The 26,715-nt window shown below is 32.8% G+C and overlaps 2 protein-coding genes across 8 annotated transcripts in view; one reads left to right on the top strand and one right to left on the bottom strand.

Annotated features, from left to right (window-relative positions):
- Positions 1-26,592, bottom strand: part of LOC105452529 — a 45,505-nt gene extending 18,913 nt beyond the window's left edge. Inside the window, exon 1 of the mRNA XM_011693714.1 lies at positions 26,565-26,592. The gene's annotated coding sequence lies outside the window, so the exon portion shown is untranslated. The remainder of the gene's footprint in view (positions 1-26,564) is intronic.
- LOC105452531 (dopamine receptor 2) lies at positions 22-22,397 on the top strand. 7 transcript variants are annotated; one of them, XR_974739.1, is made up of 5 exons: positions 22-1,225; positions 5,674-7,373; positions 17,508-17,592; positions 18,584-18,926; positions 21,611-21,681. XR_974739.1 is itself a non-coding variant. In XM_011693721.1 (5 exons), the coding sequence occupies exons 3-5, from the start codon at positions 6,166-6,168 to the stop codon at positions 21,728-21,730; spliced, it is 1,413 nt and encodes a 470-aa protein (XP_011692023.1). In that variant the 5' UTR covers positions 22-1,225; positions 5,674-5,843; positions 5,981-6,165; the 3' UTR covers positions 21,731-22,397. The 7 variants fall into 7 exon arrangements, 4 of the variants coding, with proteins under 4 accessions (XP_011692023.1, XP_011692022.1, XP_011692024.1 ...); XR_974740.1 differs by lacking the exons at positions 17,508-17,592; positions 18,584-18,926; positions 21,611-21,681 and adding exons at positions 8,824-9,085; positions 9,155-9,468; positions 9,547-9,827; XM_011693721.1 differs by lacking the exon at positions 18,584-18,926 and having other exon boundaries at positions 5,674-5,843; positions 5,981-7,373; positions 21,611-22,397.
- Positions 26,593-26,715: the final 123 nt, after the last annotated feature.

Below are 26,715 nucleotides of genomic sequence, written 5' to 3'. Positions count from 1 at the left end.
GTAAAAAAGGTCGCAACCGATGTGTCCATGACTGTATAGATTTTACACGTTATATATTCTTTATGTTTTTCAATCGAATGTCAATATAATTGGGCTTCATATACTAAATAAATAGGCTAAAACCCTGTCGCAACAATGTACAAATATCCTTTATTATATGCATTCTACTCTATTAGACTTTATTATCATATAAAATTAATAACATGTTAAATTTTATTAACATTGTTAACGATCGAAAGTGTAAAAAATGTGGCGCACAACAAATGTAATTAACTAAAGAGTGAAAAAGATATTGTAGTTGTTTAAATATGGATACAAAGTCAAGGGCGACACAATATTCTTTCCGATGAAATTATATCATGCGAGCGTGTGCATGTACAAAAATATCCAAATTGTAGGATACGTCAAAGGATATAAATTATAATTGTACATGGTCTATTGAAACAGATTGGAGAAAATAGCATTCAAATAATTATAAAATTATTAAAAGCTAAAAAAATCGGCATCCATGACGTCATACGTAAGGAAAAATCTACGTCATGTCTGTGTATATCCGTGACGCACGTGCAAGAAACAGGGTGCTTCGAGCAAAAGTTGATAAGGGCGAAAGTGCGTATGTGTGTGCGCGCGGGGATGATGCGGCTTGACGCGGCTCGATGCGACGCGCAAGCGCGACGGGTGCAGAGCTTTCGAGCCACGCGATGGTAGCAGTTGGCCTTCTAAAACCGCGAAACGCGTCCCGCGTTCTCTCGAGGAAGAGTATCGCGCGAGGCTATCTCTAACAATAAGCCACACTTTCCCCCCCGGTTTATCGTGTACGTGCGCGTTTAGAGTATCACAATTCGCCGTCGAGACGTCCCCGATCCGCGTCTCTATTGTGACCTTTCTTCAGTCAACCTTCTCGCGTTCGTTCTCATTTGACACTGACATCCGACACACGCGTGTATCAAATCACGGCAACATACCCGTACTACACTGTAGTCGCCTGTGTGACTTAAACGTCGTGACGGCGTGCATCAACTGAATCGCGATCGAATGCTGGCGATCAGGGAAAGACCCTGACCTTGAAAAGTTCACGTGCAAACGGGATATGTTAGATTAGAGGACAATTAACGCGTGTTAACCGGCGATAATGCGTTAATGGAGAACAACCGCGATACCCGCTCGTATTTTCTTCAGCGGAAGACTGTACGATCAGTTTATAATACACAAATGGTACATAACGGTACGTAGCGTCTCATGCGCGATATCATCCCTATTTAATAATTTTGCCCTTCACTCATCTATCATTTTCCCTCGTTTTAAAAAAACTCTTTTCTTTCAATTGAACACATCGAACGAGATATGCGACAAAAGTTCCATTACAAATATTGAAGCATTTGAATCTATAATATTTATCATTGTTCAACCGAAAAATCTTAATACATCTTCTATTATATTAATATACATTTCTTTTATATTAATATTACAAAAATACAGATCCGTTACATGCGCATAATTCGTATATGTCAGCATTGGATTTTGCTGTAATTTTGTTAAATTTGTCCTAAAAAGCGTTAATTCCTTCAGATAAAACATAAATGCGAGTAGATATGCAAAATATTCAATTTGTCACCAAAATCTTATGAGTATTAATTTTGAAATTCTAACACTTTTGTTGTTTTTTTCAATAAAATTCTTGAACTTTTCGCGTAGAAGAATATTTTACATAGGTACATTTTCATGATAATTGGAGAAAAGATTAACGATTCGTGACAATACACTGTGAAACACTCCGAGAGATACATAGATGAAGTTGATCGCGCTAATGTATACATAGTAAACACTTTAAACATTAATACATCAGAAATTATACCTAGCAATATTATCGTTTTATTTTTAAAGCTTATTTAACCTTTTTTTATATATATTTAAACACTATTTTAATTTTTAATATTCAACACTCTTTATTTTACATCGCATCCGAAAATGCATGTTGTATTGTTTAGAATTATTCAAGAAAAGACATTTGTGGCACATCGATACAATAATAATATATAAGGAAAAATGACAACGAAAGAAATATCTATTGATGAGGCAGGATTATCGAAGATTGAAAGCTTATCAAAAGAATATCCGCTATTCAATCAAAGATTACATAGATCAATTAGCATTTCTTACCAAATGGACTAATACAAATATAATGATGTAAAGTTCTATACAAACAAACGCAAATGGTGCTGCAATTTTTGTAATCAAATACATTTGCGAAAAATTAGATTTATATGTGCTAATTAAAAAAATGTCAAGGTCAATATCAATGTGACATCAATTTGTACATAACTATATTCGTGCACTTACAAATCATATTGTATAATTCTCAAGTTAAATTGTGCCTAATTATGTGAAAATATGCAAAAAAAATGAAAATTATTATGTCATTATTATTGTTATGTATGAATAATATAAGAGACTTTTTGTTCTGAAATGGAAGTATCAGGTAAATTCTTTAGATTATTTCTTTTATTAATTTCATCGTTAATTTACCCGCGTAGCGCAAATAAAAAATTATTGAATAGTTGAAGAAATTAAAATCTGAAGTTACTTAACTTGATTTCGCAATAATATCCATAAAATTTAGAGAAAGCACGTAATGCCGGTAGATAATCCCGATAGATAGTATGTTAATATACAATTTATTTTCATTGTAACGTTATCAAAATAAGTTAGTATAAACATAATTACCCATCTTTTTAAGCAAGCAGATATTTTTATTAAAAGTTAACTAAACCTTATAAGCGCAAAATTAATGAATGAACGTCTAAAGTTATAAATGATAATAGATCATTGACACCCACGGACTTCCGGCTTACACGATTATCTCTTGACCAATCTTATGCAATTTTGCAATTGGTCGCGACGGGGTCACAAACGCGAATGTGATATCAAGCCTTATAAAACAGATTTCTCCTTCCTCCGAAGTTAATTGAGATATTATGATGTCATTTCAGTAGCGAATAAAAGAAGAGAAAAATATTGAAAATTAATAGGTATAGCATAAATTATAATAGAATTCATTGCCCAACATTGCATACTTGTTTCTCCTGTTCTTTGTCAATTATGTGATTACATTATTTTTTACTATATGCATTTATGTATAATCTCCATTAATTTTTGATACGAAAATCTATATGACAATAAACATCTTGTTTAAATTATTTAAATGTATTTGAGATTATAAATTAATTGCAAATAAAAATATTGAAATTTCATTCAAACGATATTATTCTTATTGTTTCAATATGCGAATTTTGTAAAATATTTATACGTATACAATTCCTTCGATTTTTCTGTTCAATTTTTCGCTTCCTTGCCCTTGATATTCTTTCCTATTCGTCCGATCAGTTACGTAAGTTATCTCTACCCTCTCTTGATCCTCCAATCGCAATTTCGTAAGTTCCTAAAGAAACAGGGAAAGAAATCACACGTAGATCTAGCTCAACCCTCGTCAAGAAATGTGAGATATAAGGATTTCCTTTTTAAAAGATACACTCTTCATTACAAACATACGTATTTATTTGAGAGACCGTTTAACATTGTCACGTTTATTCTTATCAATCTGGATTTTCAAATTGTACACTATTTATTGATAAATAAAAGAAGTAGACTTTTTCAATAAAATACTTTATTTATCAATGAAATTTGAAATATTGTTAAATTAGAAAAGATAGGATTATTATAAACTTATCTGAACAATTTAAAATTATTTGCTTCTATAGTTTGTTAAAACTTATGTGCAAACACTTTTAAAAAAAATATATATATATATATATATATATATATATATATATAATATGAAGACTTTACGAAGGAGCAGATATTTTTGATTCGCCGTTCCAGAAAAATATATTCTTCATTAATAAGTTGGCCGTTCTGGAAAACTTACTTTTTTATAGTACTATGTGCATATCGATCGCCATTGGTACTATTCATCCGTAATGACCAAGTTCAACGGCGGCCTTCTTCAACACGGGAGCGGGCTCTACGTATAAGATCGAGTATACATATATATTACACTGCTAAAACGAGGGAGACCACGAGGACGCGAGGGTGCGGGGTCAAAGATGATCGTGATAATCACTCAACGATGAATATCCATAAATAGCCATAGTTGGCGAGCGGTTTATAGACAGTGAACGATGAAAGAGAATGTCGAGGCTCTTTGAAACTGATTGTTCACGTACGGCATGAGCGAGAATTAACTAATACAGTATTTCAATTTGCTGTAATAACTGATGTTAATAGTATTATATAATATTACTTTCAATTGCATAACAAAAGGCACTTTTTAGACAACATTTTCTGAAAATTGATCCAATATTGACAATTTCTTTTGATAAGCTTTCATTTGTCTGAATAAATTCAATATTCAGATGATAAAAGCAATTTTCGAATAAAGATTCAAGACCCATGTACAAAATATGATTTGCGGCACAATAGCCTTAATATTAGTTACGAAATAAAAATAATATCTCGAAGGGGAAAGTTCTCAGACATCATGTCTCTGGTATATAATAAAGTCGCAATATTGTCGCCAATAAAATAATCGAGACAAGAAAGTTTGCTTCAAATTAGATTACGTTAATACGTTTGTCTTTCACTTTAACCGCTGTATACATCATTAATTTGCAGCAGCGATTACGGTATATTGTACGTGATAGAACTAAGACTACTTGATCTCTACGGTCATTGTTAACTTGGATCTTGCGTATCACGATATATGTGACACAGGATCTAAGCGCAAATCTAACTGAGCTACACTATTGTTGTGGTTTAACCTTATCAGAATTGCTTTTGTTCAAACAGCAACAGATAAATAGTTGCACGGATAAAAGCTTAATTTAACCCTTATTCTCACTTTGGAGAAATATAAATCTTTTTCTCACACACACACACACACACACACACACACACATCCTACCATGTCTTATTCAGCACTTTATAACTTTATTTCAAATTTAGACGATAATAAAAAGTATTCTCAAAATGAAATTCGATATGTCTTAAACATATAAAAAATATTAGCTTAATGCCTGCCTAGATTATAATGTTGATTTCATTACTTTCGCGTATATTTTTATTATTTAATATTTACATCATTTTTATATAAATTCTAAATATCTAAATACATATATATATATATATATTGTATTGATCGTACAATCCATAATTATATATCATCTATAGATAAGGATATTTTGTTTTGATAAAATTATTGCTATTATTTTCGTATTACCGATATCTTTCGAATAATCTACAATTGCGATGGGAATTGTAAGCATATAAAATATATTACCGTTCTATAAAAGTTATATTACCAATAGTAAAACATCTGATCAAATAAGAAAAATTAAAATTTATTTTCACATGTGTATTAAAAATTTGTAATAAAATAAAATATTCTCTCCCTCTCTCTCTCTCTCTCTCTCTCTCTCTCTCTCTCTCTCTCTTTCTCTCAGAATGCACAATTAGAATTAAACTAACTTGGATTATAAAAGAATATTAATTTTATTTAAAAAAGAATCACAATATAATACAAGCAAAATTATTTAACTCGCAAAATTTTTGTTTCACTTTTCTCATCAACATCTATTTTAAGGGACAAACTTTTACGAGCTTATTTGCTTGTTTCAGATATTTGAAAGAACGATAATCCTAGCCGAATGAAAATACTGCTGAAGAAAATAGGAAAAATCTAAACTTTTGACATATTATCTCTCGATTATACCTGTGTGATGATTGAGTTTTCTACTTTATTACGTTCTTTAGTATTACGGCTGAAAAAGACACGTACCAAATGCCCTGTAATCAGATAGATAAACAAGTTGATAAAGTTTAATTAAACTTTATAAGACATAATCAAATCATAGAATGACAACTTAGCAAGTAAAATTCGACAGCAATCTCATTAAAAATTGTAATGATTCGAAACATCTTACAGTCAGTGAAACGAGATGAGAGGACAGACGAAAATGAAAAATCTCGCAAATGTATACGCAATGCCGATGCCCTGACGTTTAGTCGCCTAGGGAAAATTAAAAAGGTCAAGAGCGTCTTGGACAATCACACGTCAGGGTGATTACGGTTGAAAGACCGTCGTAGTAATACGGCTGCGCACGGTAAAACATGAATGACAGCGAGATTTATCTATTGAATTGGGAAGAAGAGGTACACGCATTAAACAACGATCTTGGCAGGAGCTTTTATAACGCGAGCTATCCACCATTTAATCATACCTATGAGGATCTCTGGGAACTTGCTTCAGATCGAATCGGTCTCGCGATCGTTTTATTGCTCTTCTCCGTAGCTACCGTTTTCGGCAACTCGTTAGTGATCCTCGCGGTATTTCGAGAGAGGCATCTGCACACAGCTACAAACTACTTTGTGACTTCGTTGGCTTGCGCCGATTGCCTGGTAGGACTGGTAGTGATGCCAATTAGCGCGATATACGAGGTATTGGAGAACCGTTGGCTATTCACGACGGACTGGTGCGATGTTTGGCGCTCGCTCGATGTTCTCTTCTCCACCGCATCTATTCTAAACTTGTGTGTTATTAGTCTGGATCGCTACTGGGCAATTACCGATCCCTTCACGTATCCGACTCGAATGAGTAGAAAACGCGCGGCTATCCTAATCGCCATCGTATGGATTTGCTCGAGTGCGATCTCCTTTCCTGCAATAGCGTGGTGGCGTGCCGTTCGTACTGAGCAAGTGCCGAAAGACAAGTGTCCCTTTACGGAGAATCTCGGTTACCTGATATTCTCGTCGACAATCAGTTTTTACCTGCCGCTATTTGTGATGGTATTCACGTATTACAGAATCTATCGCGCCGCCGTAATACAGACGAGGAGTCTAAAACTCGGCACAAAGCAGGTGATGATGGCCTCGGGCGAGCTCGAACTCACGCTGAGGATACATCGAGGCGGTGCCACCAACACCGACGCTAGACACCTTTTTCGCACCGCCTCGAGCACACCCGAAGATCTCCAAGATCTCGAGGAACCGTTAACGGCTCTTCACAACAATGGTCTCACCAGAGTGCCCTCCGTGAGGATCAACAATAAACAACATCTAGGCCAGACCAAAAATTTCTCTCTCTCGCGTAAACTCGCCAAATTCGCCAAGGAGAAAAAGGCGGCAAAGACCCTTGGTATCGTTATGGGTGTATTTATTATTTGTTGGCTGCCGTTCTTCGTTGTGAATCTATGGTCGGGATTCTGCACCAGGTGCATATGGCAGGAAGAAATCGTATCTGCGGCCGTCACTTGGCTCGGCTGGATTAACAGTGGAATGAATCCCGTGATATACGCTTGCTGGAGCAGAGATTTTCGTAGGTGAGTTTTTCAGCATGGCGTTATTTTGCCAAAATCAAAATCATTCAATTAAAATTACCCCATTTATTCTTTTCGCATTTTCTCCGTGCTTTTTTCCGTCCTTATCTTTTATTTTAATGCAGGTATTTTACTATACGTTATCATAATAAATTCATAATTGGATCGAATCTTTTTAATTGTTACATATCGAGTATATTGTATTACAATGACCGACATTACCATATTGGCGCTTTGCATATGCCGAAAATGTTCTGTTACGAGTCTGTTACGATTATACATCCTTCTCTTTAATAAGATATAGGTACTGCTAATATGATAGATTCATACATCATCAGAGGTTTAATATTATCTTCGTCTGTTTCGTGCGCGCACCGCTCGCGTTCTCGCATACTGTACGGAGCAAGTATAATACAACCCGACAATAGTACTAGAGTATTCACGTGCTTATATGTCACTATCACGCACCGATTTATGAGCGCGGGATGTAGTTTACAATCAATCATCATGTTCTGACATTACCCGACATCACCCGATTGTCACCGTTATCCTAATGCGAATGTCGGTTCTATTCGACTACGAGTCGCCGTACCAACTACGCGCAGTATAGCTACCGAGCAAGCCCCACCAACTATTGCAGAAGATAATTTTCGAGGAAAGAAAGAAAATCCGAAAAAGAATATACTCGTGAGATTCTAGATCGATTTGAAGTCAACTCCGCGGAGCTATCTCCATTTAAAACGTATGTATATATATATATATATATATATACGTTTTAAATGGATATATATGTATATAAATAGTCAGGGTATATACGGTAGTTCGTATATACGGTAGGGATTTTCCACGAAGACAGGAAAAGAGAATTTGGCTAGCGGGATTGTGGGTGGATTAGGTGGAAACCCTTTAGCAAATTACTTTTATTCGTCCGCGTGAAATGAGCCTGAAGTTTCAGGAACGGCCCGGTATTTTCTTCTCTCGCCTCTACGAGCGCTACCCAAAAGATACTCGTGAAAAGCATTCATCATCTTAAATATCTTCTCGACTTAATAGCAGCTACAGCAATTGAGAATTTTCTTTACAGTTTTCTTTATTTTGCACCAAATCTCGTGATACATAAATTTACTTGAAACAGCTTTATATGTACATATATTTACAAAAAATAATGATAAATACAAAATTATTTAACTTTTATTTTTTAGTAGAAGCAACATTAACGTGTTGATCAAATATTAATAATAAAATAAATTAAGAAAAAGAAACCATAAAAGCATTTTCTAAGTTAATAAAAAAGTAAATGCTCTTGAAAAAGGAGAAACTATTATTGCAACACACACACACACACACACACACACACACACACACACACACATATCAGCGAAAGAAATAAATCATAATATAATATTTGATAACATAAATATATTTGTTGTAGTTTTGAAATAAAAAATTTCAGGAATAAAAAATTGCGCTTATGTACAGTGTTTTCGCAAGCAGTGAGCAATATAGATTAACGCACTGATCTGTCTCACCGTGTGAGACATGTTCACATGTTAAATCGTGAATCGCGTGCGAAGCAAATTACGCTACTCGATGGGGGCGATGTAACGCTGACGTTGAATAGATCCGATACGGTTTGGCTGACGCCAAACGACGTTGTGTACAGCAATCCCACGTGTAACTATCACGCTTCACGGATATTTACTTCATGCATACAGGTAAATGTAAAATCAATAGACCGCGTGCTTTCTTTATGGTATACAAGGCTGTGAGGATCTATCTTCTAGGTCGTAAAACAGCTAGTTCGATCGTTCCAAACAAGCGGATATTAAATAATAAAAAGAATAATTGCGACTTTTTTGTACGCGACAAGAAATCGACGAGTCTAAAGGACAGAGCTTAATACAACAATAGCAACAAGAATAAATATAAGCGAAGACAACGAATTAATGATTTATTTATTGCTCATTGATAAAAAAATAGCCGTTTTACCCAAACGAAAGAATCCAGGGCAACTTGGGGATCGCATTGATCCTCATATCCCACGTTTCCTGAAACACCTCCGCAGTCGAGTTAATTATAATCAAACCGTTTAGATAAGGTCTAGATAATCCTTTCTCCAATATCTTTAATATGCAATGTATTCCAGATATATCTTTAATATGCAATGTAATTCCAGATATAGGCAACACCAAGATTACATATAGCAAGTTTTCATTGAACGGTGAACTAATTATCGTGATTAGCGATTGATTTTGCTGAAATGATCAATCTTGCCAAACGACAATAATCGCATTTAATAACGAATTACGTCTCAATAAGCTATATCCGTAAACACGCAAACTCTGATCTCATTATTACATCAATTCTGATAAACACAATTGATGGCAAGCTTAACGTTCGATAAAAGTCTGAATCGATTAAATTTTTAACTTACCATGTAATTTACCGCGAGTCATTGTTTATCTTGCAGAAAACAATACGTTTGGGAGAATTTCTTATTAAATTAACGAGAAAACCTTTCTGGAGGATGATGTAATTAAAAGTTTCTACAAGGATACAGAGGATGCGGAATGCAAGTACATACACGTTCCGTTCCGCTTCAACTAGAATAGATGTGGATTCTTCCGAGATCTTTTATGATGAGACAAATTATAAGAAATAAAAAGATAAATAAAATTAAAAATATTTATACTTTGAGTACACAAAAACGGTGAAATTTGAACGAAATATACATTTAAATTATGCAAGAATTTAAAAAAAATCATAGCATTCATGTCATTTGAAAAGATAAAAACTTTTAAGCATGAAAAAAGCGGCATTAATGTGAAACCGGAAGAGTATAATCTGCCTCCTCGAGTTCGTAAAATTTCAAATTTCACATTTTCAATCTTTTATTTCACATTGTATATCGCGTGGATTATTTCATCTCTCTGTCAACGCTACTTTGTCTTTCTACACTTCTATGTATTATGCTGACATTAAAAAAAGTTCAATACGTTCCAACAAATAATCTGTGATAAAACATGAGAACAACGCACAAAGACAAGATTATTGCTCTATTATTTGCTGTATATATATATAAAGCTGTAACGATATTATATTTCACAAATTTATTTGCTTCTCCCAACTTGATACAATTATCTTTTTTTATATAGTATATATTGTATGTGTAAAATATGAAATAAATGTTTAATGAATTATAACCAAAAAATATGATACAATATACGGATTTTATTATAGTAAAATCACATTTCACACTAGGATTATCAAAATTATTGATATAAAAAAATGAATTGCAATACTGAGATTAAAAAAAGTTTTCAATGAAACCGTCGATATGTTAAAAACGATACATTGGTATGAAAAAAAATACAAACTAGGGTTCATTTGTGTTTCGAGGAATGAAAGAAGAAAGGAAAACAAGCAATATTCTATTAGCTGGTGGACTGAGCAAAACTAGGTCACCAATCTCGTAAACGTAAAGACATTCCGAATTCAGGAATGACCGATTTTCCGTTATTGTTCCGCAAATAATCGTCCATGTTTCGTTCTTCAAATAATATATGTACTTTCCCTTTTCTATCTGACATGTGATACGGCCAGTATAAATTTGTATGCAGTAGCAACATTTTACAAGAAATAAGATAACTTATAATATATACATTACAATAAAATTGGAAATAATTTCATTTCGCTGTTAATTACATTGATTCATAATTGTGATTCATAATTGTGTATTCTGATAAGATCACAATTAAGAAGCATTGCGCGTTTTATTTATTGCATTGAACTTTATTGTTGAAAAACCAAGATAACTATAGCGATCAATAGCTATAATAAAAATCTAGGTCTTTCATTATTTTCATTCAACATAGACTAAAGTGCAATTAGGAACGCAGACATTATATTACGAGATGCAACAGTGAACTCAACCCATAAAAAGAGTGAAAAAAATAAAAATATTTCATAGCAAAGTGCTTTTGTATGATAGTATAGAAGAGATACAGTTTAGTTTGTCACTTTTTATAGTTTGAAGCACTCCTTATGTTATACGTTTACTCTATAACTCTTTATAAAATCAATAAATCAATAATATCTAGTCCATCAAAATTGTACGTATATAATCGAGAGTTAAACTATGCAATTTATTTAGTTTTTTTTAAAATAAATACAGATAAATTCATATCGTTATATCTTGAATGAGTTAAAAGTATGCCAAGGTCTTGTTAAGTAATTGACTTTTCCTTAACGAGTCCTTTTGTGATCGACGATGCAGAATGTCCATGTCGCAAAAAAAAAAAAGATAAAAATGAAAGCGAGATCCATATAAATGGCGCAGTGCATTTAGTCGCCAAGATTTGGATTCGACATCGTCGAGACGTCGCGTCGCCTCGCGCGTCCGGCGCCAAAACGTCTGTATATATCTCGCCATTACTTATTACTAAAAACGGAGAGGTTCGCCTAACTAAAGCAATAAGTAAAAAAGAGAAAGAACGATAGCGGAGGGTAGAAGAAGGTAAGATCGCACTAGATCAGGGAGGTTTGGTAAGCCGTGGCCGTAAATTTGCCGGAGTCCACCCTATAGTTCTTGGGCTCCCTACTTCTCTTTCTTAACTCCGTTATCTCAGTTTGTTCTTCTATGAACTTTGATTCGGTTTGGATTACACGTTTTCCTAACGCGTAGAATCCAAAGAGAGCAAACTCGATTTGGCTCCGCTGGATACCAGATTAGATATAGGTATTCCTACGTACAACATTTCGATAAATTCGTGCGATCTTTCTCATTCTCTTCGGTTGTCCGATAGCGATAGCGAACAACCGAAATTCTTTCGAATCAATGTACAAAATAAATTTCGTCAGCTTGATTAATCTTTAAATTTTCGCAGATAGCGCGTTTCCGCAATTGTTGCGACTTTTTTTTGGTAACTCTTCAAAAACTACGTTTTTCATTACTATACTATCTACAAATTAAATGTTTAAAGTATTTAAATTTACATTATTTAAATATAGCTTATGAAACACACCAAAATGCATTAAATTGTAGATTGCTATCTCGACATCTCACTAATTAGTGCTATTTTATTACAGAATGATTTTATGAAATGGTTTTCACAGCTATAAAATATATCTTTTACGAGATAGTCGAAAGTTTCTTAGTAAGTTTGCGCTGATATTCATTATGATATCGTGACATAGTCATCGATTTCCGGTGTAGTATATCGCGCGCTCCGATTGCATTCTGGCAGAAATGGATTCGGCGCACGTTTCGCCGTCATTAGAACGTAAACTCAACGCCAATAGCTGATTACACGAGCATTCGCGCCAATCTAGTGAACGGGACCTTTCGTCCGCAGTTTGGTTCGTTTTGTCGCCGGTATTGACCCGATGACCGGAAATCACGCTTGGATTTGCTCTGATTAACGATGCCATCTTGCTCTTTGACTTTTTCGCTCGCACAAAACACCGCGGAACAACGTCGCATAACGTCGAATGTCACGCTGTATTCAATCGTATGATCAAACATGTAACAGCGATTACTATGATACAAAAAAGGATAGAATTAATTGTCTCTTTCTTTTCCTCTTGTTGCTTTTCCGTGTTACTCAAAAGATTTACTTTCTATGCTATTAATACACTAACGTGGAAGAAGATAGAAACTGACATGACACATATACATATACATACTTTTTTTTGTATTATTATTAATTTATATATTGAAAATTCCGAAAAAATTATACATTTTATTTCATACTTATACTCAACATTTACATATCTTATTGTAATATTGTTAAAACTATAAAATTCGAAAGTGCGCACAAATATATTTAAATATATTTTCCTAAGTTAAGAACGATGTGTATATTAATTTGTATGCATCACGCTTGTTTCGAATACTAAATTGGTTAACAGTAGAAAATCACAAAACGTCACAAAATTTACTCTAAAACATTTTTTGTCTAGAAAATCTCAAAAGAATATCTTGTAAAATGTAATATAATATTTTGAGTGCATTTCTTTATACATTACATTTTAAAAACATTTCAAGTTTTCCAAAATTTGGTCATACAATCAATTATACAATATTTATCGCCAAAAGCTTTTAATAAAGATTTGTATGCGACAGACAATAAACAGCAAAGACGGAAGAAAGTAGATAAAAAGTATCATATTTTAATTATAATATTTTGTATGTGATATGTATTACAATCGCAAGAAGAAGCACAAAAGACACGAATAAAAATAATTTGATTGGGGCGATAAATTAGTCGTTTCTTATCAAAATTTACGTTACACAAAGTCTGAGTCTTAGAAGTCTGGAATTCTTTGAAGAGACGATCAAAAAAATTTTTCAACTAAAAAAAGGAATACAAAAGGAAGTCATTGGCAACAATTTTATTTCGATTTTATTGCAACTGTTTTGGACTTTATTTGATAGATATAAAAATGTTTTGCATCAATCAAATAGAATCACAGCCAATAATATTGTTACGTATAAATTTGAAAATCGACATTTCACCTCTTGAAGTTTTACTTCCTTCAGTAAGATACACAGAGAGAGGTTTAATGAAATTAGCCGGGAACTTTTCTAATTAACTCGCTGCCGGGCTATTTTATCTGGGAGACGTGCTTAAATATTCCATGGAATCTCGATAGACTATTATGAACGGTTAATGAGCTAGCTAGAATAGTTATCTTATAACCGAGAAAAAATTTCAGAATATGTGATAAAGATATCCTTAAAACTATCAAACATTAGCAAAATGTCTTATAACGTACAGTTAAAATAAAATGATATACATATCTATACACAAAATCATACAAAGATAATAAAATTATATATAATTTTTTTCATATTTCACTCAATCAAAATAGTCTTATAAAACATCTGTCACGTTTAAAACTACTTAATGTCAGACACTGAAATTGTGATAAGATGTAGATATATTAATCTTTTATAAAAACGTCTGGTTCAAAAAGCGCAGGTAAAAAAAAGAGATGTGACAGAAACTTGAGATACTCTATACATAGATATACTGACGTTAACATGATTTATAATATAGTAATCGCGAAAGAGTAAATGAAAAATGTATATGATAGAGCTTTTTCACTGGAAGTTTTATTTTTTAATAAGACAAGTTTAAAAGTGTATTTAGCATATATGCTCTTAAATTGCATTTTAAGACCTGCTACGCGTCATATACATCAGATAGTAAGCAATAAATTATATGACATTTTGGTATTTCGTCGCATTTCAAAGAATGACATCATGCGTATTTATTAAGTTGAATACAGAATATTGACTAGAGAAGACAAATATATATGCAACAGTTAGTAAAATACATTTATGTGTTTAGAATTAAAAATTTGCAATAATCGCAAGATACAATAATTTAAACCAGTCATCTGTTTATATAAAAACGTTTGAAAATAAATTTATAAAAACCATTTGGATGGATAAAAAATAACTTCTATAATCAGTAGACAGCACCCACCAAGATATCCTATAATCAATAGGAAAAAGGCCGGCGCGATATCGTTGATTTCAAGTTGCGAACTACTGTCTTCTCCCGCTTTGTAATAACTTTCGTTCAATCTTGCCATATTTGACCAAAATTCAACAAGACCAGCTTGAACGAGCATTAGAATCTTGACATTAAATTCTCTCAAATATGGAAAACCTTGCCGAGTGACGAAGGCTAATGGATAACTGCCCACGGTTTCTTTTATAATATGAGCATGCCCTATAGTAGAATGACGATGATTATTTGTCAAATTCAACATTACAACAAGAGCTAAACTAGTATTTCTTCCTTCCACAATGTCCAACAAGTAATTACTGTAATCTTGTTGGTCAAAAATAAAAAAATTCTCACGAATCATTTGGTCAACGTAATCTTCCGTATTAGCTTTGTCAGGCGTTTCTAACAAATCCGCGAATCGCTGAGTCCCACCCAGCTTTAGTCCTGATTTAACTAACTCCTCCATAGACTCCATCTGCATATCCGATGTACTAATCAGATAATCAGCCAGTGATCCCAAATAAAGTTGCGTGAGAAAAAAACCAAACAAAGACCAAGATATGAATAGAATTCTGCTAGAAGTTTTCGTCGGCTGAGACACTGGCACACCGAAAATCAATGCTGCGATGTCCAAAAATGTAAGGTCACGAATAACAAATAGTTTTACGAGTCCACCAACTATTAAAACGCAGATAATAGAACACCAAATATTCACGTCGAATGGCGCTATCAAACCAGCTAGAGAAACGTTCGTTTCCATCGGTATTATCCACGAAATGTGCACCATACCGTAACAAGTCGTGTACGTCACTCTTCGACTGAAATCCCATAGGAGACCACCGAACACCAAATCGTTAGTCGCGTTATGAAGTCTCAGATATAACTCTGCTTTCGTAGTCTCATGCATCCATTCGATCGCTTCTCTGTTCAACTGAATTTTCATGTTACGTGCAATTTCTTCCACCATTGAACCTTCGACCCCACCGAAACTTAAATAGTTAGTGTCATTAATGAAAAACGTGAATGGAAAATTGTTGAACATTGCCGCATTCACGATACTACTAGCATCGAGTAACGATTTCGTTTTATTTGCGAAACGCTGCCATCGAATTGCAGCAGCTTCCTGTTCGCATCTGCCTGAAAATGCTGGTTCGGCAAGTGCGTACGATTCGTTGGTCCGGACCAAAAGGCTACTGGCGAGCAGAACCGAATCTCCGACTGACGCCAATATCTCGAGCTTGAAAATCGATCGCAGTGACATTTGTTGTACAAGCGTACCAGCTTCTATCAGGAAGCTTTCTTTATCGGTGAACAGATTCGTTAGCACTATTATAAAATTGCAGTCGTGCTCGCAGTAATTGACAAAGGAGGAATCGTTCGCTTCGAGAGCGATTCCGCTCTCTAACAAAATAACAACATTTTCCAAAGCATCGTATGCTACCTCCATTACATTCGTCAGACTGGCGTTTAATGTGTAAATAGCGCTTGTCACGCGTAATTCGTTTATCAGCGGTTCTACGACATCGGAAATGTCCTGTGCAGGCATGTCCGGTATTAGAAATGATATTTCATCTGGATATTCGAAATATTCCTCGATAAATATCGCCGTGCAAGGTATTAAGTACTTGAATGCTGCGTCACGCTGATTTTGGCGTTTCATAAAATTTTTCAAGATAACAGATCGATCGGTCGTACGTTGTGACGATACCTGCACGGTAACAAAAGCAACGGACATCAGCGCAATAAAAAGTACGCAACGTGGACAATCTTGCGGCCGATAAGAATCAAATAAATTCAATTTAATATTATCCATGCTGCCTGTAATTGCCACTGTTAATTGCACTTACGCGTTAGTTGCGCAACAATAACTACTTCGAAATGCGGCGATGCAGCGATGCCGAGTAGTGTACTAATCGGATATTCAATTCGCGAAAACGTAATAGTATATTCTAGATGGATCAAAGAATGTAAATATCATGTAATGCTACGTTCGTGCACTTACGAGAAAGATAATCTGTTTATCATCCATTTAGCGACGCGGACTGCTTATCTATACTATCGATACATTATGTGTACGTATATAAAAACAACATACGTATACGTGTATGGTTTTTTTAAGTAATAAAAAATTAAATTATCGACGACAAGATCCTGTATTCAGTATTCAAAATCAGGAAATATTGGAAATCGCGTTAATAAAAGAGTTAAAAAAGATTAGAAAAATTCTTTTGCATTTCTCACGGCAACTCAACAAGGCAATTAATGCACATGCGAGCATTGATCGCGTGTTACATTTTCATCGCCATGGCCTTTATGCAAATATTCGTACATACGATACTTGAAAAAAATGTGACAGTCATGCAATCTTGGCGTTAAAAGCCACACCACTTGGCGTCACGACATTGCGTCGTGACATTGCATAAACGCACACTTGTCTACGTCACATAGTCTACGTGCAAATCTGATTAAGGTATAATATTGATTTATAAAATGGTCCATATAAAGAAAGCACAGAAATTTCATATACTATAAATAAATATGTACTTGCCACAATCTCATCATAATCTCTCATCACACCGTTTGCAATTTGACTGACATATCGTATCTTTTGTTTCAGAGCTTTCGTAAGAATTCTATGCTACTGTTGCCCTAGACGAATGAAACGGCGATATCAGCCAGCATTTAGATGTAAACCAAGTCAGGTGAGTTCAAATTACGTCATATATATTTATCGCATTTTTTTCAATATTATTATAATTCAAAGCAACAGTAGAACTTTGAATATAGTATATATATTTTGTATAAGTATATATTTATACTAGTACATATACAATATACATATATACTAGTATCATATATACGTATATAGCTTCAAAATAATTTTTTATTTGGATCCATTTCTATTCAATACTAGAACAATCTTGCCTAAATTCACACACATCTAGCATTTTAGTGCTCCTCGTAAATTATCCTTGCATAAGCAATCAAAAAAATTGTTAAGGCATTTTATTTACGAATTAAAACAATGTTAAAAAATCGGCATAGGCACTTTGATTTAAACGAAAAAGTATAAAAATGTAAAAATGAATAAATATCTCATAGTTTACATTAAGAGATATTGAGAAAACTCTACATCTTTGCAACAAAATGCAACTTACTGCGCACGAATCCCTATTTTAATAATTAAACCAACTAAACAAATGTGCATATCAAGTTTATTAAAAGGTTTTATTATAATTAATCTACCGTTTAATTTTCCTTTCTTGCCAAGAAAAGATAGAAATTTGGAAAAGAGAAATAAACAATTTTCGAGTTAATAGTAATAGATATTACAATATAGCGCTATTAAATAGCACGTACTTGCAGTATCTTTTACGGTGAAAAATGCGGTGAATTGTAAAGATATATATCGTTAATAAACCAATAAACATTCCCTCCATATTAGTTTGTATAATATATAACTACCGCATGATATATTGATTAGCAATTTTTTCGTTTTAAAATATTAGGTAGGATACATTGCCTATATTGGAGAAATGTATAACGTCTTACATTCGATTAATACGCGTCAATAGGAATGCTGAAAGGAACCAGGCGTTACATGTCACAATCTTATTAACAATTCGGACAACAGGGTGCTATTAGTGCTAATTATTAGATACGGGAACGTATGCAGTATATTCCTTTTTTCAGAAATTCACATCCGGACGATACTACTCCGCGTATTCCCTTCACCACGTACGGGGAAGTCGAGAAAATTCCGGCGAGCAAACCTACATTTAACAACGGAATATCATCGCGAGCTGGTCGTCGATCGTTGATTGTGGAATTCCTCGAGACCTTTTCTTTATTTCTGTTTATATCGTTTACCCCCTCGTCCTTAGTACAACATAGATGAAACAGCTAGTATATAGTTTAGTGACTGATTTCCAAGTAATTACGATCTCCTCTCGTCCATTTTTCCAAAACCCTTATATATCAAAGCTCAACGAACATCAACAAACGTCAACGTATTCTCATAGAATAGAAATTTTCGGTATGTTTTTACTAGTTAATGTGACACTTGATCTTAAACACGCACTTGCACATGGCACTGTTTACTATCTTATAAGGACGCACTTTCTTTATATATAATAGATACGTTTCTCGTTATTTATTTTTCGTAGTTTTCATCCGAGAAATGATGTCTTTGACTTTTAATTTCGGGGAAGGAGGGGGGAGGGGGGAGAGAAATTTACAGACAATTCTTTCCGAGTAATAAAGTATATCGAAACATGTGTCAGCAATTATTATAATAATAATAAATGCGTAATTTGGCTGCACCTTGTTTATTCAGTATCAATTCGATCGTTGTCATCACAAACATAAAAAAAAAGATCGAAACTTTTATAAATATAAAAATAATTGCAAACATGAAAAATTGCAAATTTTCATAATCTGCAACAACTTTTTTAATTAGCGAAAAGGTATATAATTCAAATAACAAATCGGAATTTTAATAGAGTACAAACAAACATTCGCGCACATTTAATTATTCTTCTGATCTTGTAGGGTTCCTCTGCGATATGAAAATCAACGGTCCCAAAATTTATTTTATCTATTTCGTTACACAAAATCTCGTGGATATTTTCGTGCAAGATCTCGTAGTGTATTTATATTTCGAACGAATTGCCTGTAAATGGATTTCACCTATGATCAAGGACCATGAAGCGCGCTAGCTGTTTGAAAAATGTAAAAATTTGATGACATAAAGAATGACGTAAGTGACTGTGCAGATATTAGAAACTATAATGGTGCTCGTAATTCTGTGAGACGTTTAACTTTTCGTTTCAAACTACGTATTTCCTTGAGTGCAAAAATATTGCCTAATTTTCATATTTCTATATGTGACACGGTAAAAGGGAAATAATTCAGATACAAATGCGTAATTTAGGATTTTAGATATTTTTGTGAAATATTTGTTATTGCCAGTAGTTTATATTTTTATACAAGAATACATGGAATCGAGGATGGTGATGAATGCTTGACGATCATAAAGCTTCCAAGACTCGCGTACATATAATTACAGAAAATTCGGAAATATTCGGGGAATGCCAAAAGACAAGATATTACATCATATGGATACAAAGTAAAATTGATATATGTCCACGTTTGAAAAATCTAAAATAAACGCGCGACCTCGTGCTATCTCCAATAACCTACATAGATACTTTTAGTTTCGCGGTCGCGTTACCAGAAGGAGAGTCGCGGATACGGGATATATTGGAGATAAAAGTGGGAGAAGACAAAAATAAGGAGCATTATTTGACCTTGGGGAATTCAACACCCGATAGAACAAACGAGAAAACTCTGATGCGGTCACTATATCTAATCTCATGAGGCTGGATGAGACGGGACGAAAAGTAAAGCGACCACGTGAAACTTTACTTTTCGTGTGAATTGTCACGTAAACTATAAGTAATATCTAAATCTATATCTATACATAAATTTATCTCTCTTAAATAAACGTGAAATATATGAAAACATCTCCTTGTTAGCAAATTTTAATTTTTGACAATATATTGTTAATTACATTCGTGAAAATATCGATTATCCAGCAGTTATATGTATATATGTTACACATCTTGTTTAAAGGCGAAAAGGCGAAAAGTCTGAAAAATATATACCTAAACGTATACGAATATGAATGTAACGTCTACCCATTTTGGCCACTTTATTCACTTTGTCGGTAAACTATAAATTTGAAACTCGACTCGTCCGCATTTGCGGTGGCATTTTTTTCACGGCTGGCCGAATATTGAATGATTTGCTTTACGGCCAAGAGCTATCGAAAAACCATTTAACCACCTATAGACCCTCTCCCTATTCAACCTGGGGTTGTCTCTTCGACCGCACTATTCGCACGATTCGGCGCAAAGCCATGTGTACACGGGGTATGAGCGTGAAGTGTAAAGCTTGTCGCTGATCCGTGGCGACCTTTAAAGGGAAGCAACGAGCGCGGAGAGATTGGTTGCGTTTGAAGCGAAGCCGATGGATCGATTGTCCCTAGGACGACGACAGGAGAGCTGCTCGTCCCGTCGAATACAAATGCTCGGTTTCCGCATGGAAAACAAGCGCGAAAAGATTTTAAGAAAATGCAGCCTGCGTGTAGCCTACGTAATAAACTAAATGATTATCGACTTGAAAACTTACGATAGGATAAAAGCGGACTGGAGTTGTGAGACATCTGAACTACTTATATATCGAGTCATCTCGCAAATTTAATTATTACAAATTTGTACTACCACACATATGTCGACTATCGACCGTGATAGTCCATAATTGTTTTTTTTTCTCTCACGCACTAAGCACTACTTACGAACACGTTAATTTTCAAGAAAAGACGAAAAATGTGTTCTATTGAAATATATTATAAGAGTAGAATATATGTAATGATAAAGAACACTCGGACAACAGCCGGACGCAAAATTCTATCTGTGTGTAAATTCACCGCTTTACTAGTTATCGAAAATCTATTTTTGTTCCAATCGAAGGATATATATATGTTTCGAGATAAATGAAGGAGAACACAGCAAGTTTACACACATTATAAAACGTATAAAACTTGTTTGGTATTATTTCGATATTTTCGATTCTTGTCACGGTGAATTTTATTGGATTCTTATTGTTAATAACAACATGGCAAACAACAAACATCAATTTCTCACTATTTTGTTTCAGTATATCACCGGAATGGCAACGGGAGGGCAAGCGAGTAATGTGAGTTACAGCAGCGTCAGTCAGAGCAGCGATGGTGGCATATGCGCGATCGGAAGTGGTCTCCCTGGCAGCGGTATGTGACGGCACACATCGGCCCGAACAGGGCCACGTAGAGAACGAGCGATTCGATTCCGTGATGCGTGAGTAGAACACGCGAAACGCGATTCGTCGAGCAGTTGACTTGCAAAAAGAAACTGAAAGAATCGTTTCGTACGTCTTGAATTTATCCCGTCTAAAAACTAAAAAGTCGCAATATATCAAGAGAAATCATCTCCAATAAAGTGCTCCAATGTACTCCAACTACGATTTATCACCACGAAACGCTCCTGCGGTCGAAAGGAAAAACACACATTGTGAGCAACGCAATAACTCTACGAATGAATATGGATCGCAAAATATCTCGGAAGCGTGTACTTAACATCATGGATTTCGTAACAGCTTTCATATCGCCACGGTTAAAATAAATAAATTGTTGAACTTCCGCTCGCGTAATCATATTAACGAGCAAATTAATGCTTTGCGAAAATACGTATATTCAGTCACCACGCTCTTAAAGAAGCTCTTAAAGAAAAGCTCATAAAAACCAACGTGGGATAAAATCTGGCTATGTGATTACGACTTGGTCAGCTCTGCGAGCGTAATACGTCGCAAGAGACTCAACTTATAAATCTTCTATTAGAGAGATCTTACAGGAAAAGTATCCTTTTACATGTGAAACTTTTAAGACACACTCTCTCGCAATCACTCATCTAAAAATTGGCTATATCGATCAATGCTATTATACTGATTACAAATTTAATTGTCAAATTATATTAACGGTAGAATTATAACGTAAACAAGCGATGTAAAGTAACCGAAATAAAATACGTAATTGTTGCTAGTACAAGATTCTAACTACCTTAATGCCGTTGGCGTTGGTACAACCAAAATTGATTGTATGAATTGTATGTACGTCCCTGATAAATTAGATAACACGACCATTTGACGGAATTTGTTCGATAGAAAAAAAAAACACGAAAGCGCGCGCGTGCACATGCATGCATGCATGCACACATAAATTGGAAATACGGACACAAATAAGTATATAAAGACATAAGAAAATTCTTTTTCGAAGAAAAAATGGATGTATTCCGCAAGTTATATATATACAATGAAATATGTATATATTCATATATATATTTCATCATGCCTTCTTTGTAAACGTACATACACAGATAGTTTTGCAAGAAAAACCAGTTGTGTATATTAAATACCCTTAAGGATAGAAAAAGAGTCAGAGGAAAAAGCCATTTTTAAAAAATTCGTTACAGTTTATTAAAAATCCTAGATAAAAGGGCTTCCAAACTAATAGGTTTTTAGAAAAATAACTTATTAAATCGCAGCGTACTCTTTTTATGATATTACAATCCTTATTGCAATATCTATTTCCTAGATTGTCCTGTTTCATTATACGACAATTAACACATCATACAATTCTCCTTTGAATAATTAATAGAGGTATTAAAACAATGTTCTGAAAAAAAATTATAGCTCCTTATTGCAATAAAAAGAAATTATCCTTTAATTATAGTAACTGAAATATTTCATTAATTATCAACTTTATAAAATTTATCAGAAAATTTTCATAAAAACCAAAAATAATTGGCTTCTTTATTTTAAAGTATAAGCATGACTGTCAATTTCTTTGTAAAATAATTTATTTTAAGAAAATGCATTATAATTTGTAAAAAAACTTCTTCTATGGAAATTTAAAAAAATAAATACTTTGTAAATTTGTTTCCTCGCCATTGAAAGCAATTAGTTTGGCTTTTATCTATATAATAGTGACTATGGGACCAAAAGGTTTTAATCTCTAACTTTTTTTCTATCGCTAATATTTTTCAAGATACATGACTTTGCTTTCTATAAAATGTCCTGCAGATATAAAATATCTCGTCAAGGATTATTCGAAATGTATTTATATGAATACTTTGTGATTATATAATTAACGTTGCAAGACTAATCAATACTGTTCAACGTTTTATCAAGAAACATTACGTTACGTTACTTTATAGTAAATCAATTCTAATACAGTAAAAAAAAATAAACAATCGACAGATCTTGTACAAATATAAGTGATATATATTTACACAATTTCGCGCGAAAATTAGCAAAATCTATTTTACTCTATTCTCATCGAAAAAAAGATGAAAACAAAGACGAATGTTCATTTTCATTATTAGCTTAATTGTAATGTAAATATAATGACTGGCAATAGATGGCATATACATGTTATACGTGGAATTGACGATAATATTTTAGTCTTCGAATTATCATACCTATAGTGTTTTATTTGATTTTGCTATATGCTGGCAACTATTAATCGAAAATGCGTATTACATTAAATTTGACAAAGTTAGCAAATATTCTAATTTTTCTTCTCCGAACTTCCAACATTTTTCTATTTAATATCATCTCGCGCTATATTTAAAATATTTTATTCATTTTTACATCTTTCACACAAATTAACAATTTTTAGATTAATAATTAAATTTTAGTGAAGCAGTTCGTGTATATAAAAAGTCTGAAATAATAAGTCAACATAAAAAATAATATAGAAAATGACAAAATCATACGATCGCTCATTCAGGGAAAGCATTAGAGAAAGCATTAAAGAACATTTTTTTCTTTGGCTCTGTAAATATCATCTAAATATCGTAAATTAATTATTACAACAAATAGAAAGACTCTTACTTTTTAAATAAATAAATATAGTCTTGTATAATATACATGTACAGAGGTACAAAATTTATTTAGAATCTATCAAGACTGCACGTCAGTACCTCCACATGCTGTGTCTGTAACGTACTGTCCTTTATAATAAAATAATGATAATAAAAATATAATTCCTATTATTGTATTTTCTACTTTTGTTTCCCACGTACACACTTCCTTCTATCCTAAACAAAATTAAATTATTGAAAAAATACCCAAGCAACACGATTACATTTAATAAATGTTTAAAAATGTTTAGCCAATACGATTTTATGATGTATAAAAATACGTTCGTTAAACGTCGAAATGTCTCGTATAAAAGCGATATTTTAAACTACTAAAAAAACAACATTAAAATTAACGTTTAAAAATATATGTCCAAAAACTTTTTAACATAAATTAAATGTACTTACATTTAAATTTCATTTGTATAGATTTAAAAACTGTTAAAAATTGTTAAATAAAATATTGTTTTATTTAAAATAATTAAACAGAATTAAAAATTAAATATAAAATTTTATAGAAACAAATTATGTATGTAATCCTAAAGAATTAAATATAATTACAAAAAAAAGAGATTGCTGAAATAAAGAAAAATATTATGTTGCATTCTGATGAAATGGAGCTCCATTATTTTACATAGTTTAACTTTGACAATAAAATAAAAATATATATGTATAAATATGTGACTTTAAAATATGAATGAAAGAAATTATTAAAAGTGACATAAGTTTAACTCTGGTCTTGATTTGTTTTAGTTCTAAAAATTGAATCTTTATTGACAGATTTAATTTTTTGTGTTGACGCCGAAGAAATTGCTTTACATATAGAATCTAAAAAAAAGGAAATTAATAAAATTAAGTGTAATAAATTAAGAATAAGATAAAATCAAAAATTATATAAATTTATTAGATTACACAATAATCTATACAATATATGTACATATATTGTACGTTACGTTTTTTAAACTAATTTAGAAAACAAAAATATTTTATAAAACTGTTTTTAGGCAATTAATTTATTCTTTTACACACGCACGTATACGCGCGTGCGTGTGTATGTGTACGCGAATGTAAATGAATAAATTACCTAAAAATGATTGTATAAAATGTTTTTATATAACGTTTTTAAAATAGTTTAAAAAACGTAATAAATTTATTTTTCCAGCTTAAACGGTTCAAATTAATTTTCAACATTTATTAAACGTATTTTTAAACTAACTGGTGTTGCTTGGATACATATATGAAAAATAACATCTCCTCTTATATTTAAAATGTTAATTATTTATTATACATTGTAACATTCAATATATTTCCAAGTATGAGAGAGAGAGAGAGAGAGAGAGAGAGAGAGAGAGAGAAAGAGACGATAATTTAACTATTATAGCAGATATTTATTATCCAGATAGCAGACAATTCAAAAAGTATTCATTCCATGTCATCAATTAATTTGTGAGTTAATTTTCAGATTCAAAGAGAATTCTTTATTTAAAAGTTCTGAAAAAGAATTCTTTTTGCATCTGAAAATTAACTCAGAAATGATTATCACATACGACTAAATTCTTTTTAAATTCTCTATGCTATCTGTGTATTGCCCAGACAGCACATGCACATCATGTCCAAAATCGATCGGGATATCTGCACATGTCTCATATTCTGATTTTGAATATACGTGCTATTGCTATCTGGGTAAGTAGAACAATATGATGATAACATATATATATATATATATATGTGTGTGTATGTATACATATATAATATATGCATGTATGTATACGTATGTACAGCCATGTATGTATATAATTCTACTTCGGTATAATTATTATAAGACTGGAAAAATAGAATAAGTATAACAATTCGATTATATTAAGATCCAAAATTTGTATGTGTGTGAACAAATATTAATAGTTAAATATCTATATTATATATTGTGTAAAGTATATTTATAATTTGAATAAAATATGTATAATAATTATATATATATATATATGTATTCCGAAAATTATATATCTATAATTAATTGAATATATCTATTAAAATAATATCGAAAATTTTATCTCAATATATATGGCTATAAATCTATGGTTATAAATATATTAATTAATGCAACATATATTTTTATGGTAATTCATATATTAATTATATATTTGTGTATCTCATACCTGCGCGAAAACGTATTTTTTCGTAGAGTAATCCTTAATTATACTGATGATCGATATATATATTGAACGCAGTTCTGTGGTTAATATTAATTATTTAAGGTACACGATTTCATGCTGACATTCGACGCTGATTTTTAGCGTCAAAACAGAT

This window comes from Wasmannia auropunctata, unplaced genomic scaffold (assembly GCF_000956235.1).
Source record: "Wasmannia auropunctata unplaced genomic scaffold, wasmannia.A_1.0 LD336030.1, whole genome shotgun sequence".
Taxonomy (NCBI): Eukaryota; Metazoa; Arthropoda; class Insecta; order Hymenoptera; family Formicidae; genus Wasmannia; species Wasmannia auropunctata.
This window is presented reverse-complemented; position numbering and strand designations above follow the sequence as displayed.

What these genes read in the sequence shown, in the direction of transcription:
- LOC105452531 (XM_011693721.1), top strand. Translation starts at nt 6,166, where the DNA reads ATGAATGACAGCGAGATTTATCTATTGAATTGGGAAGAAGAGGTACAC. An exon ending in TGGAGCAGAGATTTTCGTAG is followed by an intron (nt 7,374 to 17,507) that starts GTGAGTTTTTCA and finishes CTTTTGTTTCAG; the next exon opens with AGCTTTCGTAAGAATTCTAT. An exon ending in TTAGATGTAAACCAAGTCAG is followed by an intron (nt 17,593 to 21,610) that starts GTGAGTTCAAAT and finishes ATTTTGTTTCAG; the next exon opens with TATATCACCGGAATGGCAAC.